At 42.7% G+C, this 24720-nt stretch overlaps 1 protein-coding gene across 2 annotated transcripts in view; it reads right to left on the bottom strand.

The window, feature by feature from the left end:
* Positions 1-24720, bottom strand: part of LOC140496067 (mitogen-activated protein kinase kinase kinase kinase 4) — a 303330-nt gene that overhangs the window by 66215 nt on the left and 212395 nt on the right. For both annotated transcript variants that reach the window (XM_072595575.1, XM_072595574.1), the window contains exons 18-20: positions 13200-13291; positions 11005-11153; positions 8712-8811 (exon numbers count right to left, since the gene is read on the bottom strand). In XM_072595575.1, coding sequence (XP_072451676.1) covers positions 8712-8811; positions 11005-11153; positions 13200-13291 — 341 coding nt within the window. The remainder of the gene's footprint in view (positions 1-8711; positions 8812-11004; positions 11154-13199; positions 13292-24720) is intronic.

The following is a 24720-nucleotide window of genomic DNA, read 5'->3' on the forward strand; positions in this document are numbered from 1 at the left end:
CAAACTTTTCACAAATAACTCACCTTTTGACTCCCCAAAACCTGTCCTACAAGGCAGAAGTCAGGAATGTGATGGACTATTCCCCGCTTGCCTGGTTTGTTGGAGCTCTAACAACACTCAAGCAGCTCAATGCCGTCCAAGACAAAGTAGCCCGCTTGATTTACACTGCAGTCATAAACATTCACTCCCTCTGCTAACAATGCTCAGTAGCAGCAGTGTGTACCATCTCCAAGATGCACTACAGAAATTCACCAAGGCTCCTTAGACAGCACCTTGCACATTCATGACAATTACCGACTATAAGGATACGGGCAGCAGATACACATGAACACTGACACCTGTAAGCTCCCCTCCAAGTGGAACATCAAATATATCTCTGTTCCTTTAGTATTGCTAACCCTGGAACACCCTCTGTAACTAAAGTGTAGGTCCATCTACACCAAATAGACTGCAGCAGCTCAACATGGAAACATATAAAATAGGAGCAGGAGTAGGCCATTTGGCCCTTCAACCCTGCTCCGCTATTCAATATGATCATTCAACTCAATAATTTGTTCCTGCTTCCCAGGTCCTTTGATTCCCTTCAGACTCAAGTGCTATATTGAACTCCTTCCTGAAATCATACAATGCTTTGACCTGGAGGGCTTTCTGTGGTAGGCTCACTATTCTCTGGATGAAAGATTTCTCCTCATCTCGGTCTGAATTGGTTTACTCCATATTCTTAGACTATGACCCTTGTTCTGGACTCCCCACCTTTCGGAGCAACCTTCCTGCATCTATGCTGTCTGGTACTCTGTCTAGTTAGAATTTTGTAGGTTTTTATGAGATCCATCCTCATTTTTCTGAACTCCAGCAAACTTAATCATTACCAATTCAACCTCTCCTCATGCGTCAGTTCTGTCATCTCAGCAACCAGTCTTGTAAACCTTCTTTGCACTCCCTCTATTACCAGAACATCCTCCCTCAGATAAGGAGACCAAAACAACACACAATATTCAAAGAGTAATTACACTAAAGCTCTGTACAATTGCAGCAATACATCTCTGCTCCTGTATTCAAATTCTCTTGCTATAAAGGCCAATATACCAGTTATCATCTTGACCACCTGCTCTCCCTGCATGCTTACCTTCAATGGCAGGTCAGGTTTCATTATACACTTCCTGTTTCAATTTATAGCTGTTAAGATAATAACTCGCCATCTTGTGTTTTGCTCTCAACAAGGATAACCTCACTTTTTTTCCAAATTCTACTACCTATGTCTGCTATTTGCCCACTCACTCAGCCTGACCAAGTTACACGGAAGCACCTCTGCATCATCCTCACAGCACACCCTCCCACCCAGCTTGTGCCATTTGCAAACTTGGAGGTGGTTACATTAGTTCCCTTATCTAAATCATTAATATGTCTTGTGAATAGCTGGGGTCTGAGCACTGATCCCTGAGGCACCCTACTAGTCACTGTCTGCCATTCAGAAAGGGACCCATTTATTCCTACACTTTATTTCCTGTCTGCCAAACCATTTTCTATCCATCTCAATACACTAACCCCTACATGCTTTAATTTTATACACTAATTTCTTACATGGGATTTTGTCGAAAGCCTTCAGAAAGTCCAAATAAACCACATTGACTGGCTCTCCTCTCATCTCTATGAGCTACACCACTACCATCTTCATCTCAAGAAGAGTTAGGGATGGGCACATATGTTGGCCTACCAGCATAGTCCATATCCCATGAATAAAAAAAACTATTTTACTCCAATCCACATAAGCAAACTGTAGCTCTCACCACTCAGTGAGAACGACATGGGTTCAAGTCCCACTTTAGAGGGTTTAGTACATTATCAGTTTCGATTAGATTCCCTTCAGTATGGAAACAGGTCATTTGGCCCAACAAGTCCACACCGATCTGCTGGAGACTAATCTACCCAGACCCCCTACCCTAAGTTTGCCCCAGACTGATGCACTGAACACTATTGCCAATTTAGCATGGCCAATTCACCTAACTTGCACATTTTTGGATTGTGGAAGGAAACCGGATCACCCAAGGGAAACCCACGCAAACACGGGGTGAACATGCAAACTCCATACGCGCAGTCGCCCGAGGCTGGAATTGAACTCAGGTCCCTGCCGCTGTGAGCCAGCAGTGCTAACCACTGAGTTACCCAGAATCTATAATGACATTTCACATATGACTGAGACCATAAAGAGCAGGATTAGGTCAATTGGCCCATCATGTTTGCTCCACCATTCTATCATGGCTGATACGTTTCTCGACCCCATTCTCCTGCTTTCTGCCTGTAACCCTTGATCCTCTTACTAATCAAGAACCTATCTATCTCTGTCTTAAGTACACTCAATGACTTGATCTCCACAGCCTTCTGCAGCAATGACTTTCACAGGTTCACCACCCTCTGGCTAATTAAATTCCTCCTCATTTCAGTTCTAAAGGGTGATGTCTTCACTCTGAGCTTATGCTCTCGGGTCCTAGTCTCGCCTACTAGTGAAAACATCTTCTCCACATCCACTCTATTCAGGCCTCTCGGTGTTCTGTAAGTTGCAATCAGATCCCCCACGTCCTTCCAAACTCCACTAAGTATAGACTCAGAGTCCTCAATTGCTCTTCACATGACAAGTCCTTCATCCCGGGATCATTTTTGTAAACCTCCTTTGGACCTTCCTCCAGTGCCAGCTCATCCTTCCTTTGATATAGCACCCAAAACCACCCAAATAAGAGCTGCATTGTTGGATGTACCAGCTGTCCAAAGACGCAGAAAAGACTTCAAGAATGTTACCAGGTATGGAGGGTTTGAGATATCGGGAGAGGCTGAATCAGCTGGGGCTATCTCCCTTGGAGCATTGAATGCAGAGGGATGACTTTATCAATGTTTATAAAATCATGAGGGGTATGGATAGGGTGAAAAGCCAAGGTCCATTTCCCAGGGTAGGAGTGTCTAAAACTAGAGGGCATAGGCTTAGGGTGAGAGGAGAAAGATTTGAAAGGGACCTCAGAGGCAACTTATTTATGCAGATGGATGTGAGTATGGAATGAACTGCCAGAGGAAGTGGTGGAGGCAGGTACAATTCCAACACTTAAAAGGCATCTGAATGGGTATATGAACTGGAAGAGTTTAGAGGGATATGGGCCAAATGCTGCCAAATGACAAATTTAGGATATCTGGTCAGCATGGACAAGTTAGACCAAAGGGTCTGTTTCCATGTTATACATCTCTATGGCTTTATGGCACTCGATACTAAAGACCTACCTGCATTTCCAAATGAACATAAAAGACCTCATGGGGCTACTTTAAAGATGACTTCCCTCATCTCCCTGTTGTCCAGGTCAAACATTTATCCCCCATGACCAACATCACTGAAACAACATTCTCATGTTGTGGCTTGTGGGAGTTAGTTGTGTGCATATTGGCTGTGGCATTTCCTATATTACAGCAGTCACTACATTTAATTGACTGAAGAACACTTGGGCATGTCCTGAGGTCACGAAAGGAGCCGTACAAATGCTAATCTTTTTATCTTAAAGTGAGTATTTTGCCTGCTTAATGTTTTAATGCCCACATTTCATGTGAACATTTCCTTTAGTTCCCTTTCTCAATGTTTATAACTCCTGACCTCTACCTTAAACTACAAAGATCTGTCACTTTTATAAACCTCATGTAAAACTTGGTTAAATGGCTTATTTATGTTTCAGTCCCACTTCCTGCAGTACTTAGTGTAACTTCAGAACTTACACTCCAGTCTCTGGGGGATGTTGAAATGTTATATACCTCAGGGCATTGTGTCCGCATGTGTTAAATGCACCACAATGGTTACCAACCCTTCAGGAGTTGAAGATTAAAGTCCAGGAAAAAAATGCAGGAAAACAGACAGCAGGACATCAACCAATCTGTGTTCCTTTTGATAAATTGGTTGGGTGGGAGGTGGGGGAATGTGGTGGGGGAGGGAGGGGTCAATTGGTTGACATGCATTGTAATTAAAAGCAAGCAGTTGAGTGATGTAACCTTCAGGAATGTTTGCAACCACATGTTTCTTTTCTTTGTTTGTTGGATATAAGTGCTGCTGCCATCGATGTCCAGAGGTATCCACCATTTTCCTGAACTGAGGATACCCTCCCCCCCTCCCCCCCATCCTGGTTAACAGGGCCGTCAGCTGTGTGCAACCCATCTCCTGCACTTCTGGCTTCACCCTCTCTCTTCCCTTCTATAATAACAAGAGGGTCTCTCCGGTCGTCACTTCCCACCTCACCCGCACCCCCATCCATAGGATCATTAGCTGTCATTTTCACTACCTCCAGCCCAATACTACCATCAGACACATATTCCCCTCCATTCTCTTGTCAGCCTTCCACAGAGACCATTCTCTCTGGTACACACTGGTCCACTCCTCCTACACTTCCAACACCACCCCCCCCCGCCACACCCTTAATTACAAAAGCTGCAACGCATGCCCATTTACATCCTCCCTCCTCATTGTCGAAACCCCCAGACATACCTGCCAGGTGAAGCAGCTCTTCACTCAATTTAACCTTTTGCATTCGCTGCTTACAACGTGGTCTCTTCTAGATCGGGGAGATGAAATGCAGACGGGGAGATGAAATGCAGATCGGGGAGATGAAATGCAGATCGGGGAGATGAAATGCAGATCGGGGAGATGAAATGCAGACGGGGAGATGAAATGCAGATCGGGGAGATGAAATGCAGACTGGGGAGATGAAATGCAGATCGGGGAGATGAAATGCAGACCTGGGAGATGAAATGCAGACTGGGGAGATGAAATGCAGACTGGGGAGATGAAATGCAGATCGGGGAGATGAAATGCAGACGGGGAGATGAAATGCAGATCGGGGAGATGAAATGCAGACGGGGAGATGAAATGCAGATCGGGGAGATGAAATGCAGACTGGGGAGATGAAATGCAGATCGGGGAGATGAAATGCAGACCTGGGAGATGAAATGCAGACTGGGGAGATGAAATGCAGACTGGGGAGATGAAATGCAGATCGGGGAGATGAAATGCCGATCGGGGAGATGAAATGCAGACTGGACAAACGCTTTTCATAACACTTTTCATCTGCCGCCAGAATGACTCCAAGTTTCTCATTGCCACTTCAACAGTGTTTCTCTGGCCAACATCTATGTCTCAGACTTGCTGCAGTGTTTCAGCAAAGCTCAATTCAAGTGGGAGGAACATGTCGTTTTACACTTGGTGACCATGCAGCTTTCGGGACTCAATACTGAGTTTAATAATTTTAGAGCATGAACATCTTCTTCTATGTTTACCACTCGCCCCCCACACCCTTGGCCATGTTATAAATTGAGCAGCTTTCAGCACAGCCAACACATTTTCACCTTCTCGTAGTCTCCAAAATTACCTATTGAGATTCTCCTCTTCCCACTCTTGATCTGCCAAACCTTTTCTTTCTTTCTTCTTTCTTTGAGCTCCAACTCCACCTATCCACTAATGTCTTTCCCACTATCATCAGCATAAATGCCATAATTTCCAAGTAGCAATCAGTTCAGAAGAAGGGTCATTGAATTTGAAGCATGAACTCTGTTTCTCTCTCCACAGATTCTGCCTGTTCTGCTAAGTTTTTCCAGCAAATTCTGTTTCTGTACTTATTACATAGGTGTATTAATTGTAATGAGATCAGCCAGGTGGACGTCACAGAATATGTGTTCCCTGATTGGAGTTGTTATTCTGGTCCAATCATGGAACCCTGTTTGACAGATAAGAACAGGATAATCACCCTGGAGTCGTTCAGGGAGCGGTGGGCGCCGCAGGGAGTGGAGTGCATCATTTCTCCCTCCAACTCTATTTTGATTTAGTCCCTACCCTCCCCTTCACTGTTTTGATCACACAGCATTGCCCTGTGGTTTGAAGGGCAGTGCTTGTCACTGGCCATGCGGGTATTTTTCATATCTTCCTGGTGGTGGAAATTGAATAAAGATTTGTGCACTTTGTGTCTTTCACTGTGTCGCACATCTACACACACGCACACACACCATGGGTGCTGGGGAATAAAAATAAGCACTACCGCACTTAGGCGGTAGTGTAGAAAAAAAAAAGAAAAAAAAAAAAAAAGAACAGGATAATCACCCTGGAGTCGTTCAGGGAGAGGTGGGCGCCGCAGGGAGTGGAGTGTATTATTTCCCCCTCCAACTCTATTTTGATTTAGTCCCTACCCTCCCCTTCACTGTTTTGATCACACAGCATTGCCCTGTGGTTTGAAGGGCAGTGCTTGTCACTGGCCACTCGGGTGTTTTTCATATCTTCCTGGTGGTGGAAATTGAATAAAGATTCGTGCACCTTGTGTCTCTCACTGTGTCTCACACCTGCACACACACACCATGGGTGCTGGGGAAAAAATAAGCACTACCGCAGTTAGGCGGTAGTGTGGGGATTAAAAAAAGGGAAAAAAAAATATATAAACAGGAGTCAATTGATCACAAAAAAAAACAAAAAAAGGAAAAAAAAAACAAAGAAAAAAAAGGAAAAAAAAAACAAAGAAAAAAAAGGGGAGTGTCTACGTTAGAGCCCGAAGGAAAACAAAAAAAGAACAGGATAATCTGATGTTCTGTTTATTCTGAGAGCTGGCTCTGAGGGAGCTGGATCAGTGTCAAATACCATACATGTGTATATAAAGGGTGACTTGGCGACAGCATACCGGTCTCTGTGGAACAATTTCAATAGTTGTTGGCAGGCAGAAGGCCTTTGTCATCAATAACAGGTCACTATTCGACAGATTGACCAACTACTTGCTGCTGACCAAAGCTCCATTTGTACACATCCCTTTAGCTCCAGCTCATCTGCAAACTACACTTTAACAACTGCTGGCATCAGTAACAACCATGTGTTTCATGCGACTTACTTTAAAACAAGTAATCCTTGGTTTTAAAATAGTACTTTTCTCATTTCAGTCCACAATTGAAAATACATAAAAAGATATAAAGATATGATCTTTATAATTGATTTCTAGTGCTGTGTCGATATTTAAATTTATTAGCATTATTCCAAAGTATTCCAGAATATAGAACAATACAGCACAGGAACAGGCACTTCAACCCATGATGTTGTGCTGAACATGACACTAATTTAACCTAATCCCTTCTGTCAGCCCTTGGTCCATATCACTCCATACCTTATATATTCTTGTTCTTATCCAAAAGTCCCTTAAACACCCCTATTGTATCTGCCTCCACCACTACCCTGACAGCGTGTTGCATATGCCTACAGCTCTCTGTATAAAAAAAACTTAGCCTTCACATTTCCTTTGAACTTCCCCTTCCTACCTTAAATGCATCTTCCCTAATATTAGGCATTTCAACACTGTGGAAAAGATTCTGCCCGTCAACCCTATCTATGCACCTTGTAATTTTATAGACTTCTATCAAGTCACCCCTCAGCCTCCACTGCTGTATAATTTTCTAGCCCCTCTTTACAGCTCATATCCTCGAATCCATCCTGATAAACCTCTTCTGCATCCTTTCCAAAGCCTCCACATCCTTCCTGTAATGTGGCGACTAGGATTGAACGCAGTACTCTAAATGCCGCCTAACCAAAGTTCTGGCACTTTCCCCATTGATTTTGGCAATCTATGTCCCCAACCAATTGAGGAGAGTAATTTGGTAAATACAGACCTGGGCTGCTGTGCATTTACCATTTTAAAGTGTTTTTCCATGGGCCTGAAGCAGAGTGGAAGCAGAGCGGAAGCAGAGCACAGAGTTAGGATGGTTCAGTTGAAAAGTGAATCAGTACATTTCAATTAAAAAATGGACTGCAGGAATTCAGAAGGTGGCTGAGGCCAATTGGCGTATCCACCCATTTCTCAAAATCCTAACTAAAGCATGATCACAAGCTATCTTTGCATTAGCTCCCTCACCCCCAGCACAAACAATAACAGAAGGACTTGCAGAAGTAACAAGATAATTAAATGAAAAAAAAATAAATACAATAATTTATTTTCTGGGTTTGCTCATGATTGTGTCAAGAGGATGATCTTCGAGTCCTGAAGGCTGAGAGCAACTCTGGAGGGTTGGCAGAACTTTGTTCAAGAAAATGCAGAGGGTGCTGTTTGCTGCAGTGAACCTCCTACTTTTATTATTCACTCACAGGATTGTTCTGCAGGAGGCAGTAGTGAACGGCCTTCTGGAATGGCTGCAGTCCTTGGGTATGGACCCAGAAGGCAGTTAGGAAGGGAACTCCAGAATTGTGAACACCAGCGACAGTGAAAGAGCTTTGATACATTTCCAGGTCAGGATGGTTTGTGGCTTGAAGGGCACCTTACAGATGGTGGGTCTCCCTACATATCTGCTAGCTTCGTCCTTCTGGGTGGTAGAGGTTGAAAGGGTTGAAAGGATCTGTTTGGATCCTTGAAGATACGATAAAATGGAGAAGCAGTGCACTCGTAACACCAGCATTCTTAGCCCGCATGAATATAGCTTACTCAGAAACCTTAAGTAAATGTGTAAATAAGTGTGGAAAAATTGTGTGTGGAAAGCAGGAAGTAAAACCACTTTGGTTGTTAAATCTTGTCAGCCTTCCCCACTCACACTGCCACCCTGCGGTCATATTGTCACTGTAATTTTTGTCTGCTCAGCCCAGCCATTTCAAGGAGGTCATGTCAGTGAGTTGTTTCCCCTCCTCCCAAACCAACTGGGCCGAATCGCCTTATTAATTCTGTGAGACAAGATAATACCTTTTCTTCGTTCAAGATGCTTTGAGGCTGCAACTCAATGCTATCTGCTGCACTTGTACTTGCACACTTTGTCTGTCCATTACTTAGCTTGGCTGGTTGCCTGTGGAAGTAAGGAAAGCGAAACTATCTTTAAAAAGCTGCAGGAAGCCTCAGTTTTCTCAAGGTTAGTCACCATCAAAAAGACAAGTAGAAATGACTGTCATTCATGTCACATGCTCACTCTACAAGATCAAAGTGCAATGGGTCAAGTCATAGAACAGGCTGTTGGAAAGTTTCTGTTGGAACATTTTACCTGGCGAGGAACTAACTGAAAGGACCATTGGCTTCTTGCTGTGACAGCTATTGGAGCACACAATGTCCTGCTGAGTTACACAGACCAGTGTATTTCTTTCAGGGACGGTTGGGTAAACCTTTTGGAGTAGGATATGAAAGATGACAATAGGCACAGCACGAGACAATACAACTGACCCAGATTTGATTGATCAAATGGCCCTCTTCTGTATTGAAAAAATAGAGCCACACTTACTCTCAAAATGGAGGCCATTTAGCTCATTGAAACTATCCAATTACTCCCACTCCTTTGCTCTTTCTCTTCTGACCTATAAATATGTGTTTTGAGTGTACACCCAATTCTATTTTGCATTCAATTTGATTCCACCACTCATTTTACAGCCAATGTGACCAACTAGAGTTGCCAATCCCTTCCCAAAACTCTTAGCCTAATGTTGAGGATTTCAAGACAGAAAGAAAACTTTCAAAGCACAAGTGCCAAATAACATCAGCATTAAATAATTCCCTCTCAACATCTGAGAGATCATTGTTACAAGTACTTTGAAGAAGATGCTGAAATGAACAACACAGAATTCCTACAGTGCAGAAAGAGGCCGTTCAGTCCATTGCATCTGTGATGACCTGCAGAACAGCAACCCTATATTTCCCACAACTCAACCACCTAACCTGCACACTACAAAGCAATTTAGCATGGCCGACCCACCTAACGGGCACACCCTTTGGACTGTGGGAGGAAACCAGAGCACCAGGAGAAAACCCTCACAGGCACAGGGAGAAGATGCAAGCTTCACACAGTCACCCAACACTGGAATTGAATCTGGATCCCTGGCACTGTGAGGCAGCAGTGCTAACCACTAAGCCACTGTGCCACCCAACAGTCTTCCCATTCATGCCAATCTGAACAAAGGGTGTGCAGTGCAGTTCAGGAACAGTTAATTGGGGACGTGATTTCTCTGGCAGGAGAATTCTGTGCTTGACTGTGGAAAAGGTTCAAATTCAAAGGGTTTTTTTTGGTTTCATAAAATTGGCCTGAAAGCGAACATTTTGTCTCCACAGGGATTCATCAAATCTGCAAGCAGAGGGGACTTGTTAAGCATTTGCATGGAAGTACAAGCTAAAAACTTAGAAAAAATGTTTTTTGATGCACATCATTAAACTTACATTGTGGGGGGAATAATATAATCTGATGTAAAATTAAATCTAATGGGAACTGTAATTTTTTCCTCACTAAAGGTCACTGTAGCTCATGCTAATGGTCATAAACTGTAGGATCTGACAAATAAAACAACACTAAAACTCAGATAACATTTTTTTTGAAAAAAAAAGCACTGTTGCTTAATCATTCAGGGTCGACCAAAGCTGAAAAATACAATTTATAATTACTTTCAGGACTGCCAATACACCAGTGGGCATCAGTTTGGGGATTTGGCATCGTGCAGTTCTACGGTTTGCTGTCTGAGTTCAGTATGTTCCTGTCTCCTCCTGTCTGATTGCTGACAGGGTTTATGCTGAATTCAGAGCTTGAGTGTGAGTCCGGATACACATTGTGCATCTTTGTTCTGGGTGATGAAATTTTACCAAACGAGTTTTGTCTATGGGCTTGGTTTGATTAAATCCCATTTTGATTCTGATTTTGTGATCAGTTAAACAGTTTTCTGGGATGGTACTGTCAGAGGATAACAATTTTCCTGAGGATATCCTGCTTTAGGAGGGATGGGGCTCACCAATCAATGATAATAAGGTGGATTATAGAACAGACAGCACAGTAAGAGATCTTTTGGCCCACTCTTCCCACACCAACTTCTTTAAAAGATTATTCAACTCTCTCCCTTTGGTCTTTCTCCAGGTCTGTGCAAGTTCTTCCTATTGGATGAAGTTACCTCTGATACTATAGCATCAGATGGGTTCTGAACTGTAGGGATAGCCTATATTATGTGCTCAGGGTATGGAGTCCAGCTTAAGGCCTTAACTTTTGAACTCAAAACCAATGATGGTTACATACCTTGATCTGACTGGGAGAGGGGCCGCACTGTTAGAGCTCAGATCATCCTCTTCATCTGTACTACCAATTTCGTCACTCGATGAGGAATATTCTATTGCCTTTCCAAAAGGGCCACTCCCAGTCTTCCCCCTGGCTGGTGTAATCCCCTCCTATTAATTCAGAAACATGTCACTTTAGGCCTTGAAACAACCTTATTAACCCAGTAACAAAAACAGAAGTTGCTGGAGAAGCTCAGCAGGTCTGGCAGTATCTGTGCAGAGAAATCAGAGTTAACATTTCGGATCTGATGACTCTTCTTCAGAACTCAGATGGAATCAATGTCAGACTTTGGCTGCAGAGTTGGGAGATCACTCACATCTTCATCCATTTGGAAATCCAAATGTCCTCAAAAGTGGTTTCTATCCCATTTAATCATGTCTCCTTACTGATAACTCACAGTTGGTCGGTGCTCCCATACCTCTGGGATTGATTGGTCTTCCTTCTGCCATGTCACCTTGCTATGGGAATCTCCACATTGCCAGTAATTCCAGTCTTTTTTCCCACCAATTCTATTGTAACCATTTACATCACCTGTGTGCGTGTCTCCTTTTTATTCTTTACTGGTCTTATTACCATCTCCTTTTGCCGTGCACCATCATCCTTTTTGTTATTCAATCACTTGTGCCCCCCACCCTGGCAGACCCCTTTGCCTTCCTTACATCCCTCCACCCACTATTTCCATGCTATATTTGTCCACAATCTGTTAATCTTGAATAAACTAAGGGAAAATAGGTATGCTGGGGCTTGGCTGAACACCACAAACCTCCAGCATCCTTTTGAAACAAATGCATATAAGGGAAAAGTTGCTTAATTGATAGATAGTTCACTGAGATCTATTTTTCTATGGCTCAATGTTTTTATTATACCGGCCTCTGTGGAAGTATTTCAGCCTGTTCAAATAATTAAAATAATATCATTAATTATTTCGGTTTCCTGTAGAAAGATAGAAGTATCAAGTGCTGGTAGTGTCTGTTATTGATACTTTAATGCCTGGCACATATGTATTTTTAAGCTCCCCTGTCCTTGGCATTGTTACATTAGGGTTATTTGGCTCTGTTTCAGGTGTATTCTGACCATAGTGCTATGAATTGGCACGAAGGATATTAAGGTCTTTGGCAATGATGGCAAATTGATTGTTATAGGATATCATGGATGTGTCACAGGGAGTGGATTGTTGGTGAGGGGGTCAGGAACACAGGGGGTAATATTAAATAAAACAACCAGGACAAAGATCTGGTGAATCAGGGCTGACCTATAACCTTGGCAGAGTTACACCTGAAATGTTGACTTCTCCACCTCCTGATGCTGCCTGGCTTGCTGTGTTCTACCAGCCTCCTGCTTGTCAACCTTGGATTCCAGCAGCTGCAGTTATTTTCGTCTCTGACCCTGGGCATGAACAGCTGCTGTTGTCTCCTCCAGCCCGACTTCAGCATATACTCAGAACCTTGGCTTGAAAACTTTGCCTTTGAAGGCACTTTCTCCTGAGGTAGGTGGGCTGAACTGACAGGTTCCAACATAAAATTCCATTCCCTTTAGAGATAGTTCTGAACGGTTTGACTAAAGCAACAGCAGAGATTAAGTGGCTCAATTATAAAGCCAACTTGGATACACTTGGCTTGGTCCATTGAGTAGGAGCTTGGGAGTGACTGACTGGGGTCCTTAAAGTGATTATCTGTAATATTCTTTCGCATGACTGAATCTGATTCGGGGGTGGGGGTGAGTCAGTTTTGGATGAAATTATGAAACAAAAAGCTGCTTTTCACACTCAGGACTGTGATAATATTCCTCCAAATAAATGTTGAGGGCAGGTTGGATGAAACCTGCAGGACTGAAAACGTTTTTTTTGGGGGGATGGGGGGAGTATGAGTGAGGATTTTGGGGATGTGGAAAACAAAGGCAGTTATATTAAGCTATGGTACAAATCAATCATGATCTAACTGAATGTTTGAGCAGGTTATGAGGGGTCTACAGTACTTTCTCTGCCAACAGAACAATGTTAAGTAGAAAAGATAGATATATAGAATCTACTGAATATTTAGAATCTACCAGATATTGACTGTTGGAGAAATATATGCTGATGTAGTTTGAACAAAGCACAATGGCTGACAAGATCAGAGATACATTTCTGTGTTAAATGCCTACATGAGATGACTCACAGCATAGTTCCTTGATAGTGGGTAACTCCGTTTCTCTTCACATCGTCTGTTAAGTTGCTTGTCACTTTGGCTGGAGGAGTTGGGTAAAGGTGCTGCAAATCAAGAAGAACGGGAATCAACAACAGCAGTCCATGTGGAGTTTTGACAATTCTATCAGAGTGAGGCTGTCCCAACTGATCATGGCAATTAGGTCAACAGCAGAAACAGAACTGCAATAACAGAACAATTCCTATCTCATTCTAGATGTTTGGGGTTGACAAACATAATATATGCAGAAATGCTCCAATGTGCTAAATTTGCTCCTGACTGTAATGAAGTCAGCCAGGCAGACCTCAAAGAATATAAGTTCCCTGATTGGGGCTGTTAATCTGGTCCAATCAGGGAGCCCTGGCTGACAGATATAAACAGGAGCGCCTGGGAGCTGGACCAGTGCCAAATAATATGCAGGTATAAATTAAGACTGACTTTGTGATGGGATACTGGCCTCTGTGGAAGTATTTCAGCCTGTTCAAATAATTAACATAATATCACTAATTATTTCGGTTGCCTGTAGAAAACATCAGATTCTTGTGAAAACGGAAGCCATCATGCTATACAGATTGCAGTGCTCCAGAGAAAGTAAGTGGAATGGCAATAAATGAAAAGTCTTGTAGCAACATACTGATGCAAAATAAAAGCAGCACCAATGGAAGCAAAGTTAGCAGGGCAATCTCATCAACAGAATCCCTTTCAAAACCAGTAACAAACAGGTATGGTTAGTTTTTGCCCCAGACCACCCTATTTTGTTTAGAATTTAGAATATGTTGCTCTATCAGTGAGTTTTATAGCATATTGGTGAGCTCTGACTTAAAGAACATTTGATTTGTTAGCACAAGTTAATGGGATTGACTGTTTTGCTGAGACACTTTGGATTAATGACTGGGATTCAGAAATTGTAGCTCAAGGTGGTGACTGCAGAGATTTGACAAATGCACCGCTGCGATTCCTCATTTCATCCATGTGCTTGTGTAAATGGAAATATGAGGTTAGAACAGATATAACATGTGGCTGGCAATATGGTGCAAGAGGGAGGTTTTTGGATCCCTGGAACATTGATTCTGGATCTGGGGAGGTGGTTCTGATAGATCCAATAGTTACATCTCAACAGAGCTGAGGCCAACTGTATTGACCAGCTGTGTCTTAGCTCTGGTGAGCGTTTAAACAAATTTGGCAACTGCAATTGGAAACTGCATGCAGGAGAAAGGAGAAACAAGGTTTGGAAAGCATTGGGAAGCATAGATCACGAGAGTAAGAAAAATTAGTTGGGACCAGCACAAGGGGGAATGTAGTAATCAGAACTCTGAAATAATGTGGACATTTTTAACTTGAATTTCCTAAATGCGTTTTATAAAAAAAGATTTGATATAGCCAAAAGTGGTAAATTAGTGTAACCATAGGTAACCACAACCTGATGAATGGGGCCCAGTAAGCTTCAGGGATGATAAACACAGGGGGCATAATGCCATGATGATAACAGAGACCTGCATCAAATTAAGGCAGGGCTGGGTACTGAATATTCCTGGATACAGGGGCTTCAAGAAAGACAAAGAAGGAAAGAAAGAGGGGAGGTTTGGTGAGGAGAATATCACAATGCCAGAGAGAGAGGACATCCTAGTGGGAGGAGGGGTCAGAAACAGAATCTATCTGATCTGAATTTAGATGTAATAGAGATACTGCACTATTTGAGATGTTTTATGAATCACCAACTAGTGGGAAAGGCACAGAGGAGTAAATCTACAAAGAGATTATAGAGAAGTGATAGACAGTGTTAACATAATGGAGGAACTACAATTATTCTAATATAAAGTGGATAATGGTAATAAAGTAAGGGGCTTTTTTTACAAGCATGTTTGAGAGAATTATATTGATCAATAAATTTCAGCCCAATGAAGAGGCATTGCTAGATTTGGATCTCGGAAATAAGCTGGGTCAAGTTTTTTAAGGCAAAGATAGATAGACTTTTGAATAATGAGGGAATCAAGAGTTTTGGGTAAGTAGATCTGAGTCCATGAAACAATCAGCGTTGATCTTATTGAATGGCAGAGCAGGCTCGAAGGGTCTATTCCTGCTCCTATTTTTTATGCTCTTATGTTCTAAGCAGATCAAGATAGGCAGACAACATTTAGGGAAGAGTGACCTTCGTGTTGTTAGGTTTAAGTTGGCTACAGAAATGGACAAGGAGTAATTTAGAAGAGAAATACTAAAAGGAATGGCGATTTTAGCAGGGTGAGAAAAGACTTGGCTTATGTAATTTGATTGGCAGGTAAAACGAATGGAATAATGGGTTCCTGTGAAGAAGGAGATAGTTTGGAAACAGTTAGGTTACTCCTAAGCAGGAGCAAAGTTCAGGCAAGCAAAGCCAGAGGTCCCTGATTGTTGAAAGAGATAGAGAGTAACATGAAGCAGAATGGGTAGGTGTAAGTTAGATAACAGGTTGTGAGCACAAGTATGAAGCAGGCTAAATATAGACAAATGCAAGGAACATGTAAAAGGATTTCGATTTCCAGAAGGCATTGAAAAAGTGCCACATTGTTCCAATGATTGTCAGAACTCTGGATAATGTGGACATTTTTAACTTGCAAATCCAAAATGTGCTTTTTTAAAGAGAGCTGATATAGCCAAAAGTGGTTGCAGATGTCAATTAACTGGCTGTCTAGAGAGAGTAAGAGAGAGAAAAGGCAAAACTGATATACAAACACATATAGAGCCAGGGAGAGAGGGACCAGTGGAATGTAATGCTGAACATGTCAAAGAAACTTCAAACTGACTGGACTATGACTTCTTCTAACTTTAAAGAAAAGAAGGAACTGATGACACCTGCTCGACAACAAGTCATCCTCTTTGAATTATGTTTCAAAGTTTAAAAATATTTAATGTGTATTCTTCAAAGGGAGAAATAATGACAAGAGTTCAAAACATCATTGAACTGGAAGCATGAGACTGAGCACTTTGTATGTGCCAGCCGGCGCCTAAGAGTTATTGCATTATGAGGAATCAAGAAAATTTCCCCTTGTTACCCCTGTGTAGCAGGGCAAAAAAAGGGAAGTCCTCCCATATTCTGAGTATGGAAAAAATGCTTTTGAAAAGACCCAGGATAAAGAAATCTTAATTGGCCGAAAGAAAACAGTTAAAAATCAGGATATTATGGGAAGATTAGATTATATTCCCTACAGTATGGAAGCAGGCCCTTCGGCCCAACAAGTCCACACTGACCCTCCAAAGAGTAACCTACCCAGCCCCATGCCCTTATCCTATATTTACCCTTGACTAATGCATCTAACACTATGGGCAATTTAGCATGGCCAGTTCACCTGACCTGCACATCTTTGAATGGGAGGAAACCGGAGCAAGCCCACGGAGACACAGGGAGAATGTGCAAACTCCACACAGACAGTCAGCCGAGGCGGGAATTGAACCCAGGTCCCTGATGGTGTGAGGCAGCAGTGCTAATCACTGAGGCACCGTGCCGCCCAGAAAGCTTGGAAAGAAATTGCAGGCCCCTTTCAGAACTATTCGCATCATCTGTAAATACGAGTGAGATGCCAGATGACAGGAGGATGGCTAATCTTGCACCCTTGTTTTGAATAGGGATGTAAGGAGAAGCCTGGGAACTATAGACCTGCGAGTCTGACTTCAGTGGTGTGTAGGTTGTTGGAGATGATTCTGAAAGATAGGATTTTTGTACATTTGGAGAGGTAAGGCATGTTTGGGGATAGTCAGCACAGTTTTGTGTGAGGGAAGTCATGTCTCACAAACTTGATTGAGTTTTTTGAGGAAGTAAGCAAAATGATTGATGAGGGCAGAGTAGTAGACATTGTTTACTTGGATCTTAGTAAAGCCTTTGGCAAGGTTCCACATGGTAGACTAATGAGTAATGTTAGATCACATAGGAGTCAGGGTGAGCTTACCAATTGGATACAAAATTGGCTTAATGGCAGGATACAGACAGCATTGTTGGAGGGTTGGCTTTTGGAATGAAGACCTGTGACCAACAGTGTTCCACAGAGATTGGCTCTGGGTCTTCTTTTGTTTGTCATTTATATAAATGATTTAGACGACAATATAGAAGGCATTGGTCTGCTATTATACAAAACTTATTGCTAGCCACTAACAATCCCCATTTGCAGTTATTCATCCTTCAAGACTGATCATTATCTATTCCTTTGTATGGCCAACTGTTATAGAGTCATACAACATGGAAACAAACCCTTTAGTCGAACGTAATCCCAACTACAGAGGAACCTTAATTATCCAAATTTCAGATTATCCAAATAAGATCTCACAGTCCCATAAAAATGTTAGATCAAAGAGGTAAGTGAATTCAGATTACCTGTACTGAAGGGCATGTGAAAACGCTGGCAAAAACAAAAACACAAGCACCTCATGCATCAGCGACTGGATTTTTTTTAACGTAAGGGTTGGCTACACAGCCCTTTGCAAAAGTAACTGCTTTATTCATGTCACTTTACCAGGCTGTTCATGAAACAAATGGCAGTGAAAGGAAACACATGAGTAAGGTGGTGTTTCTGTCTTTCTATCTCGACACAGAGTTCAACAAAAACTGACAAATGCTCTTGTGATTGTAGAAGCTAGGATTTCATATATTTATGTGATAGTAAGTCCTTCTCAGTTTAACCTGCTAATTTGCAGAATGCAAAGACTACTTTGTTGAAATAGCGGACTCATCACAATTATAGATTTAAACAAACTCTTCGGTGGAGTAAAGCATTAGAACAGTATGGCTTCCCTTAATCGATTATCCAAATAAAGTACTGCCTGCCCAAGTTGCTCGGATAATCAAGGTTCCTCTGCACCCTAGTCGCACCTGCCTGCTCCTCGCCTGTAACCCTCCAAATCTTTTCTATTGATGAATTTATCCAATTATCTTTTAAATGTTGTAATTGTACCCACAGCCACCACTTCCTCAGGAAGTTCATTCCACATGTGAATCACCCTCTATGTAAAAGATTTTCACTTTTTTTAAAATCCTTTCCCTTGCACCTTAAAAATGTACCCCCTATTCTTGAAAAGCTTCATCCTTCGGAAAAGACAACTACCATTAACTCCATCTATACCCCTCATGATTGATAAACTTCTATCAGGTCTCCTCTCAATCTTCTACACTCCAGTGAAAAAAAGTCACAGCCTATCTAGCCTTTCTTTGTCACTCAACCTTCTATACCTGGCAACATCCCCAATAATATCTCTTCCGAACCCTGTCCAGCTTGATAATATGCTTCCAATAACTGGGTGAACAGAACCGGACACAGTATACCAGAAAGGGCCTCACCAATGTCCTGTATAGCCTCAACATGACCTCCTAACTTCTATACTCAAAGGACTGAGTAATAAAGGCAAATGTACCAAGCACCTTTTTAACCATCTACCTAAATGTGACACAAACTTCAAAGAATTATGTACCTGAACCCTTAGGTTCTTCTCTCTCTCTGAGCTCTTCTATCTCTACCTATCGTTTGCTCCTCATCCCCTCTCCCTACCCTATCTCCGGCACAAAAAAACGATATTTCCTGATAGTTACAATCAGTTCTAAGGAAGGGTCAGTGGACCTGAAATGTTAACTCTGATTTCTCTCCATAGATCCTGCCAGACCTGCTGAGCTTTTCTGGCCTTTTCATGCTTTTAGAAATGATAGTCCATGTCAAAATTAACATGCACTCGGGCAAGTGTGAATTAATTACAGAAAATCAGCATTTTGTTGGGTGAGAGGGGAAAGATATAAAAGAGACCTAAGGGGCAACTTTTTTTTTTAGATTAGATTAGATTTGATTACTTACAGTGTGGAAACAGGCCCTTCAGCCCAACAAGTCCACACCGCCCCGCCGAAGCGCAACCCACCCATACCCCTACATCTACATCTACCCCTTACCTCACACTACGGGCAATTTAGCATGGCCAATTCACCTGACCTGCACATCTTTGGACTGTGGGAGGAAACCGGAGCACCCGGAGGAAACCCACGCAGACACGGGGAGAACGTGCAAACTCCACACAGAGAGTCGCCTGAGGCGGGAATTGAACCCGGGTCTCTGGCGCTGTGAGGCAGCAGTGCTAACCACTGTGCCACCGTGCCGCCCACAAAGGGTGGTACGTGTATGGAATGAGCTGCCAGAGGATGTGGTGGAGGCTGGTACAATTGCAACACTTATGAGGCATATGGATGGGTACATGAATGGGAAAGGTTTGGAGGGATATGGACCGGGTGCTGGCAGGTTGGACTAGATTGGGTTGGGATATCTGGTCGGCATGGACGGGTTGGACTGAAGGGTCTGTTTCCATGCTGTACATCTCTACGACTCTATGAGAATGGGATTGAACTTTCCCATTTTCATTAAATACGTTTTGTCGAATGAGACTTTTGATAGTGGAGAGTGACGTTTCTCACCCCATTTTTTTTGTTCTTCACTTCATTAATGATGAAAGCAGGCTCTTCAGTCCTTATCTTGTGCGATTGCACGGCAGAACAATAGAACAGTTATGGCAGAGAAAAAGAACATTCAACGCATTGTGTCTGCATTAGTCAAGTAAACCAACAGCCTGCTCTACCCTCACTTTCCAGCTCCTGGTGCTTCACCTTACAGGACTTCAGGTGAAGATCCAGGTCACTTTTTAAATTAATTAAGGATTTCTGCCTCAGCCATCAAATGCAGCAGCAAGTTCCAGACACCCACCATCCTCGCTTGAAATGAACTTTTTCCCGTTCCTCTAATCCATCTACCAGCCACCTTAAATCTGTCTCCCTGGGTCTCCCTCTGCATTTTTAGGGGGCACAGATCCCTGAGACAGGTCTTCCCTGTTCACTCCTTATGAACCCCTCGTTATTTTGCACATCTTGATTGAGTTACCCCTCAGCTTCCTCTGTTCTGAGGTAAACAGCCCTAGCCTAACCACTCTTTCCTCACAGCTACAAATTTCAAGCCCTGGCAATCTTTTCAGAGCAGTTTTGTCCTTCCTGTAATTTGGTGACTGAACTGTACTCAAAACTCTAGCTGTGGCCAAGCAAACAATATCTTATATTGTTCCAGCATTCTACTTCTGCGTTTATACTCAATGAATCCCACATACATTCTTTATTACGTTATTGACCTGTCCTGCCACCTTCAGAGAACTATGGACATATACTCCAAGGTCTGTAACTTCCTCTCAATGCTCTCTCACATATTGTCTGTTTGCCCTCCCCAGTTGCATAATGTTCACTTCCCAGAATCGCATTTGCTACATTTCCATCCTCTCAACCAAGTCAACAGCCATCCACTTCATAATCAACCACATGGCCAATATTTGTGCCATGTACCTCCCACAGATTAGTGTAAAATATTAATATGTATCATAAACATTGAGGTCTGTGAAACACAACTAGATACTGTTTTCCATTTGCAAAAACATTAGTCAACCTCTTGTTTCCTGCCTCTGACTGACTCATAGGTGGTGCATACTGTGTTGATAGAAAATGGAGTACAAATTGAGTGCGGTGGATGTGGTGCCAGTCAAGGGCTGCTTTGTCCTGCATGGTGTTGAGCTTCCTGAGTATTGTTGGGGCTGCACCCAGCCAGCCAAGTGGGGAGTATTCCATCATATTCCTGACTTGTGCCTTGTAGATAATGGTTAGATTTTGGGGAGTCAGGGGGTGAGATGCTCACTGTAGCATTCATAGACTCTGACCTGCTCTTGTAGCCACTGTATCTAACTGGCTAGTCCAGTTTGTGGTCAACGGTAATCCCCAGAATATTAATAGTGGGGGATTCAGGAGTGATAATGCCATTGAACGTCAAAGGTCAATGGTTCTTGCTTGAACTGGTGCATGACTGAGAAAGGAATGAAAGGATGAATTGATAAGGTGAGATTACTGAACACATACATTGCTGCATATATAAGTAATGTGGACCAACTGGGCAGAGGATTTATTTTCTTGCTGTGAAATTCCACTTCATTTCCTAACCCAAACTAAATCTTCATAAGGCTGATGTTTTAGACAATTAATGGTGAAGAAGTTCTCTCTCTCTTTAGATCAGGAATGCATTTATAAACAGGGGACACTAGACCCACTTGATCAGCAACCATAAAGAAGAGTGGGATGTGAAAGAGTGAAGAATGCAAATTCTGAAGCAATTGTGAAACAGTGGGGAAATCACACTTTGTATTTGCCATAGAAAGGTTCAGTTGGAACTATCCCAGATAACACCATTAAAATCTCATTTCACTCAATGCGGTTTTGCTTGTTATGTTAAATAGCTTTGAGAATTTTACAGGGAATGAACAAGCCCCACATTCTTGGGAAGGCTGGATGTGGTCCCCAAGGCTGTAATTAGCATGCTCACATTCCGAATTACCAAAATGCGATACGGTTCTTTAACAACTGGGGTTAATCCCAGTTCAGTTTGTGATAGCACAATGATTAAACATTTTGTTATTAACTTGTTCGCAATGCAGTTCCCTGTTTCTATACCACAGGTCACGAGGGTTCACAGAGCATGACAACAACACTCAAGGTAAGTTTGAAAGAGAAATTGTGTTGGTCAGAGTGCACGACAAGGGCCACCTTCATAGTATAAAATTATTTTTGTCAGATCACAACAAATTGGGAGCAAGCCTTTTTTCAAACTGCAGGCATGTGTAACTGAGGTTGTTAGGGAGCCCAGCAGATAAAAGGTTCAGAAAATTAATATAATGTACTTTGAACAACTCGCACAGAAATGCACAGAGTCACAAACAGACAGCAAGGCTCTTGAAACTAGTTCAGAACTAACGATGGGTCAACTGAATCAAAATCAATGAGACTTTGGTGGTATCATTGGATCTCTGAAGTAAGTCGTGGCTATTGATGGAAATCTTTTCGGAGCTGTAGCAGTTTGTTTATTGGTTAGTTATTCCCTCAGTAACAGCTTAATAATCTGTAATTAGGAGCAGGGAGAGGAGGACCTGCTGGTTATTGTTTCACTTGATTCGTGTTCAGTGCTTTCAGAATGGGGTCAGTTTGTAACTGACAAAGGCCACAACATGTGGTCAGTAGGACACAGAACAGCTGATCTTTGTTGTTGCACTTTCCTCCAGCTCCCCGTTCATGAAGCATCAGATCCATTGGAGAGAATTTCCAATTACAGAGACCCTGACTCAGTTTCACACTATCAACCCGAAGTTGACTTTCATCATCTCCCCAGCTCTCTGTTATCGATTGAAGGACCCCAGTTGTGTGTCCAGTGGTTTTCAAACCTGCCTCAGTTGCCCTCTGTTTCCAAATCTAGACATTCATTTCCTGACTGAGTCCACTTTATCATACATGCAAATTTCACTCTAGAGCTTGTCTCAAAGCTTCACCCATTCTTTCATCTTAAACTTATCAGTTACATTGGATTTTCAAAACAACTCTAGCTCACATCTTGTTCAACTATGGCTCCATCAATGTGAAGTGCTGACTTTCTTGCTAGTGGTCAGTTTCCTCTCCTCTGGTATTGTCCCACTCAAAGCAACTGTCATTCACCCACTCTTTAAAACAAAACCATCCTTAACTTCCTTATTGTGGGAAACTACTGTCCCAATTCCAACTTCCCTTTATTCTCCAAAATCCGAGAATATGCAGTTGCCTTCCAAAACCATGCCTACCCTTCCTGCAATGCCAAGGTTAACACTCTTCAGTCAGATTTTTGCTGTACAACTTCACTGAGATTGCCTTAATTACAGGCATAAATGACTACTTCTGTGGCTGTGATAGAATACCAATCATTACTCTTCTTGAACTGTCTGTGACCTTTGACATGGTTGACTCCTCAGTCACCATGGTCACTCTCAGAATCCCTATCCTGTGGAAGCAAGCCATTTGGCCAATTGAGTCCATACTGACTATCCGAAGAACATCCCACCAGACCCACCCCATCTCTGTAACCCTGCACCTCCCATGCTTAACTCACCTAGCCTGCATACCCCTGAACATGACGGACAATTTAACACAAGGTCAATTCACCCAACTGACACATCTTTGGACTGTGGGAGAAAACCTGAGTGCCTGGAGAAAACGCAGACATGAGGAGAACAAGCAAACTCCACATGGACTCGACTGAGTGGGTAATCGAACGTGGGTCCCCACCGCGGTGAGACAGCAGTGCTAACCACTGAGACAGCATGCCCTCAACTCGCAACACCCTTGCAGAACAGGATTGGTGTCAGCTAGTTTCACCCTAGTCTATCCAATCTTCTGTAAATATCTCTTTTCCAACTCTCACATTCTAGAGTGCTGCAAAGATATTTATGTGGACTTTTGCTATCGCTAATCTACATGTTGTGTTGAATGCAACACATGTTGTCCTGGGGTATCCATTGGCATTATCATGGGGGAAGATGATGATGCTTCCAATTTCATACAATATTGGGTTTTATGCTCGGGTGAATGAGCCGAGGGACAGAAGCGAGGATATGAGGGTAGGGAAAACAGTGAGTGAACACCCACAAAATAAAGGAAAAGCAATTAACCGCAGTAATTATGTGATTGTGCAAAGGATGATTTCTGTTTGGATGAGTGCGTTGATGACAGTGGGAGCGTGTTAATGACAGTGGTTTGGATGAGAGGGTTAATGAAAGTGGTTTAGAAGAGGGGGTTAATGACAGTGGTTTAGATGAGTGCGTGAATGACAGTGCTTTGGATGAGCGGGTTAATGACAGTGGTTTGGATGAGAGCGTTAATGACAGTGGTTTGGATGGGGGGGGTTAATGACAGTGGTTTGGATGAATGGGTTAATGACAGTGGTTTGGATGAGGGGGTTAATGATAGTGGTTTGGATGAGAGGGTTAATAACAGTGATTTGGATCAGGGGTGAATGAGAGTAGTTTGGATGAGCGGGTTAATGACGGTGGTTTGGATGAGGGGGTTAACGACAGTGATTTGGATGAGTGGGTTAATGACACTGATTTGGATGAGGGGGTTCATGACAGTGGCTTGGATGTGGGGGTTAATGACAGTGGTTTGGATGAGGGGGTTAATGACAGTGTTTCGGATGAGGGGGTTAAAGACGGTGGTTTGGATGAGTGCGTTAATGACAGTGGTTTGGATGAGGGGGCTAATGACAGTTGTTTGGATGAGCGGGTTAATGACAGTGGTTTGGATGAGTGGGTTAATGTCAGTGGTTTGGATGAGGGTGTTCATGACATTGGTTCGGATGAGTGTGTTAATGACAGTGGTTTTGATGAGCAGGTTAATGGCAGTGGTTTGGATGAGTGGGTTAATGACAGGGGTTCAGATGAGTGTGTTATTGACAGTGGTTTGGATGAGCGGGATAATAACTGTGGCTTGAATGAGGGGGTTAATGACAGTGGTTTGGATGTGTGCGTTAATGACAGTGGTTTGGATGAGGGGGTTAACGACAGTGGTTTGGATGAGGGGGTTAATGACAGTGGTGTGGATGAGTGCGTTAATGACAGTGGTTTGGATGAGGGGGTTAATGACAGTGGTGTGGATGAGTGCGTTAATGACAGT

The sequence above is a fragment of the Chiloscyllium punctatum genome, chromosome 25, assembly GCF_047496795.1.
Source record: "Chiloscyllium punctatum isolate Juve2018m chromosome 25, sChiPun1.3, whole genome shotgun sequence".
Classification (NCBI taxonomy): Eukaryota; Metazoa; Chordata; class Chondrichthyes; order Orectolobiformes; family Hemiscylliidae; genus Chiloscyllium; species Chiloscyllium punctatum.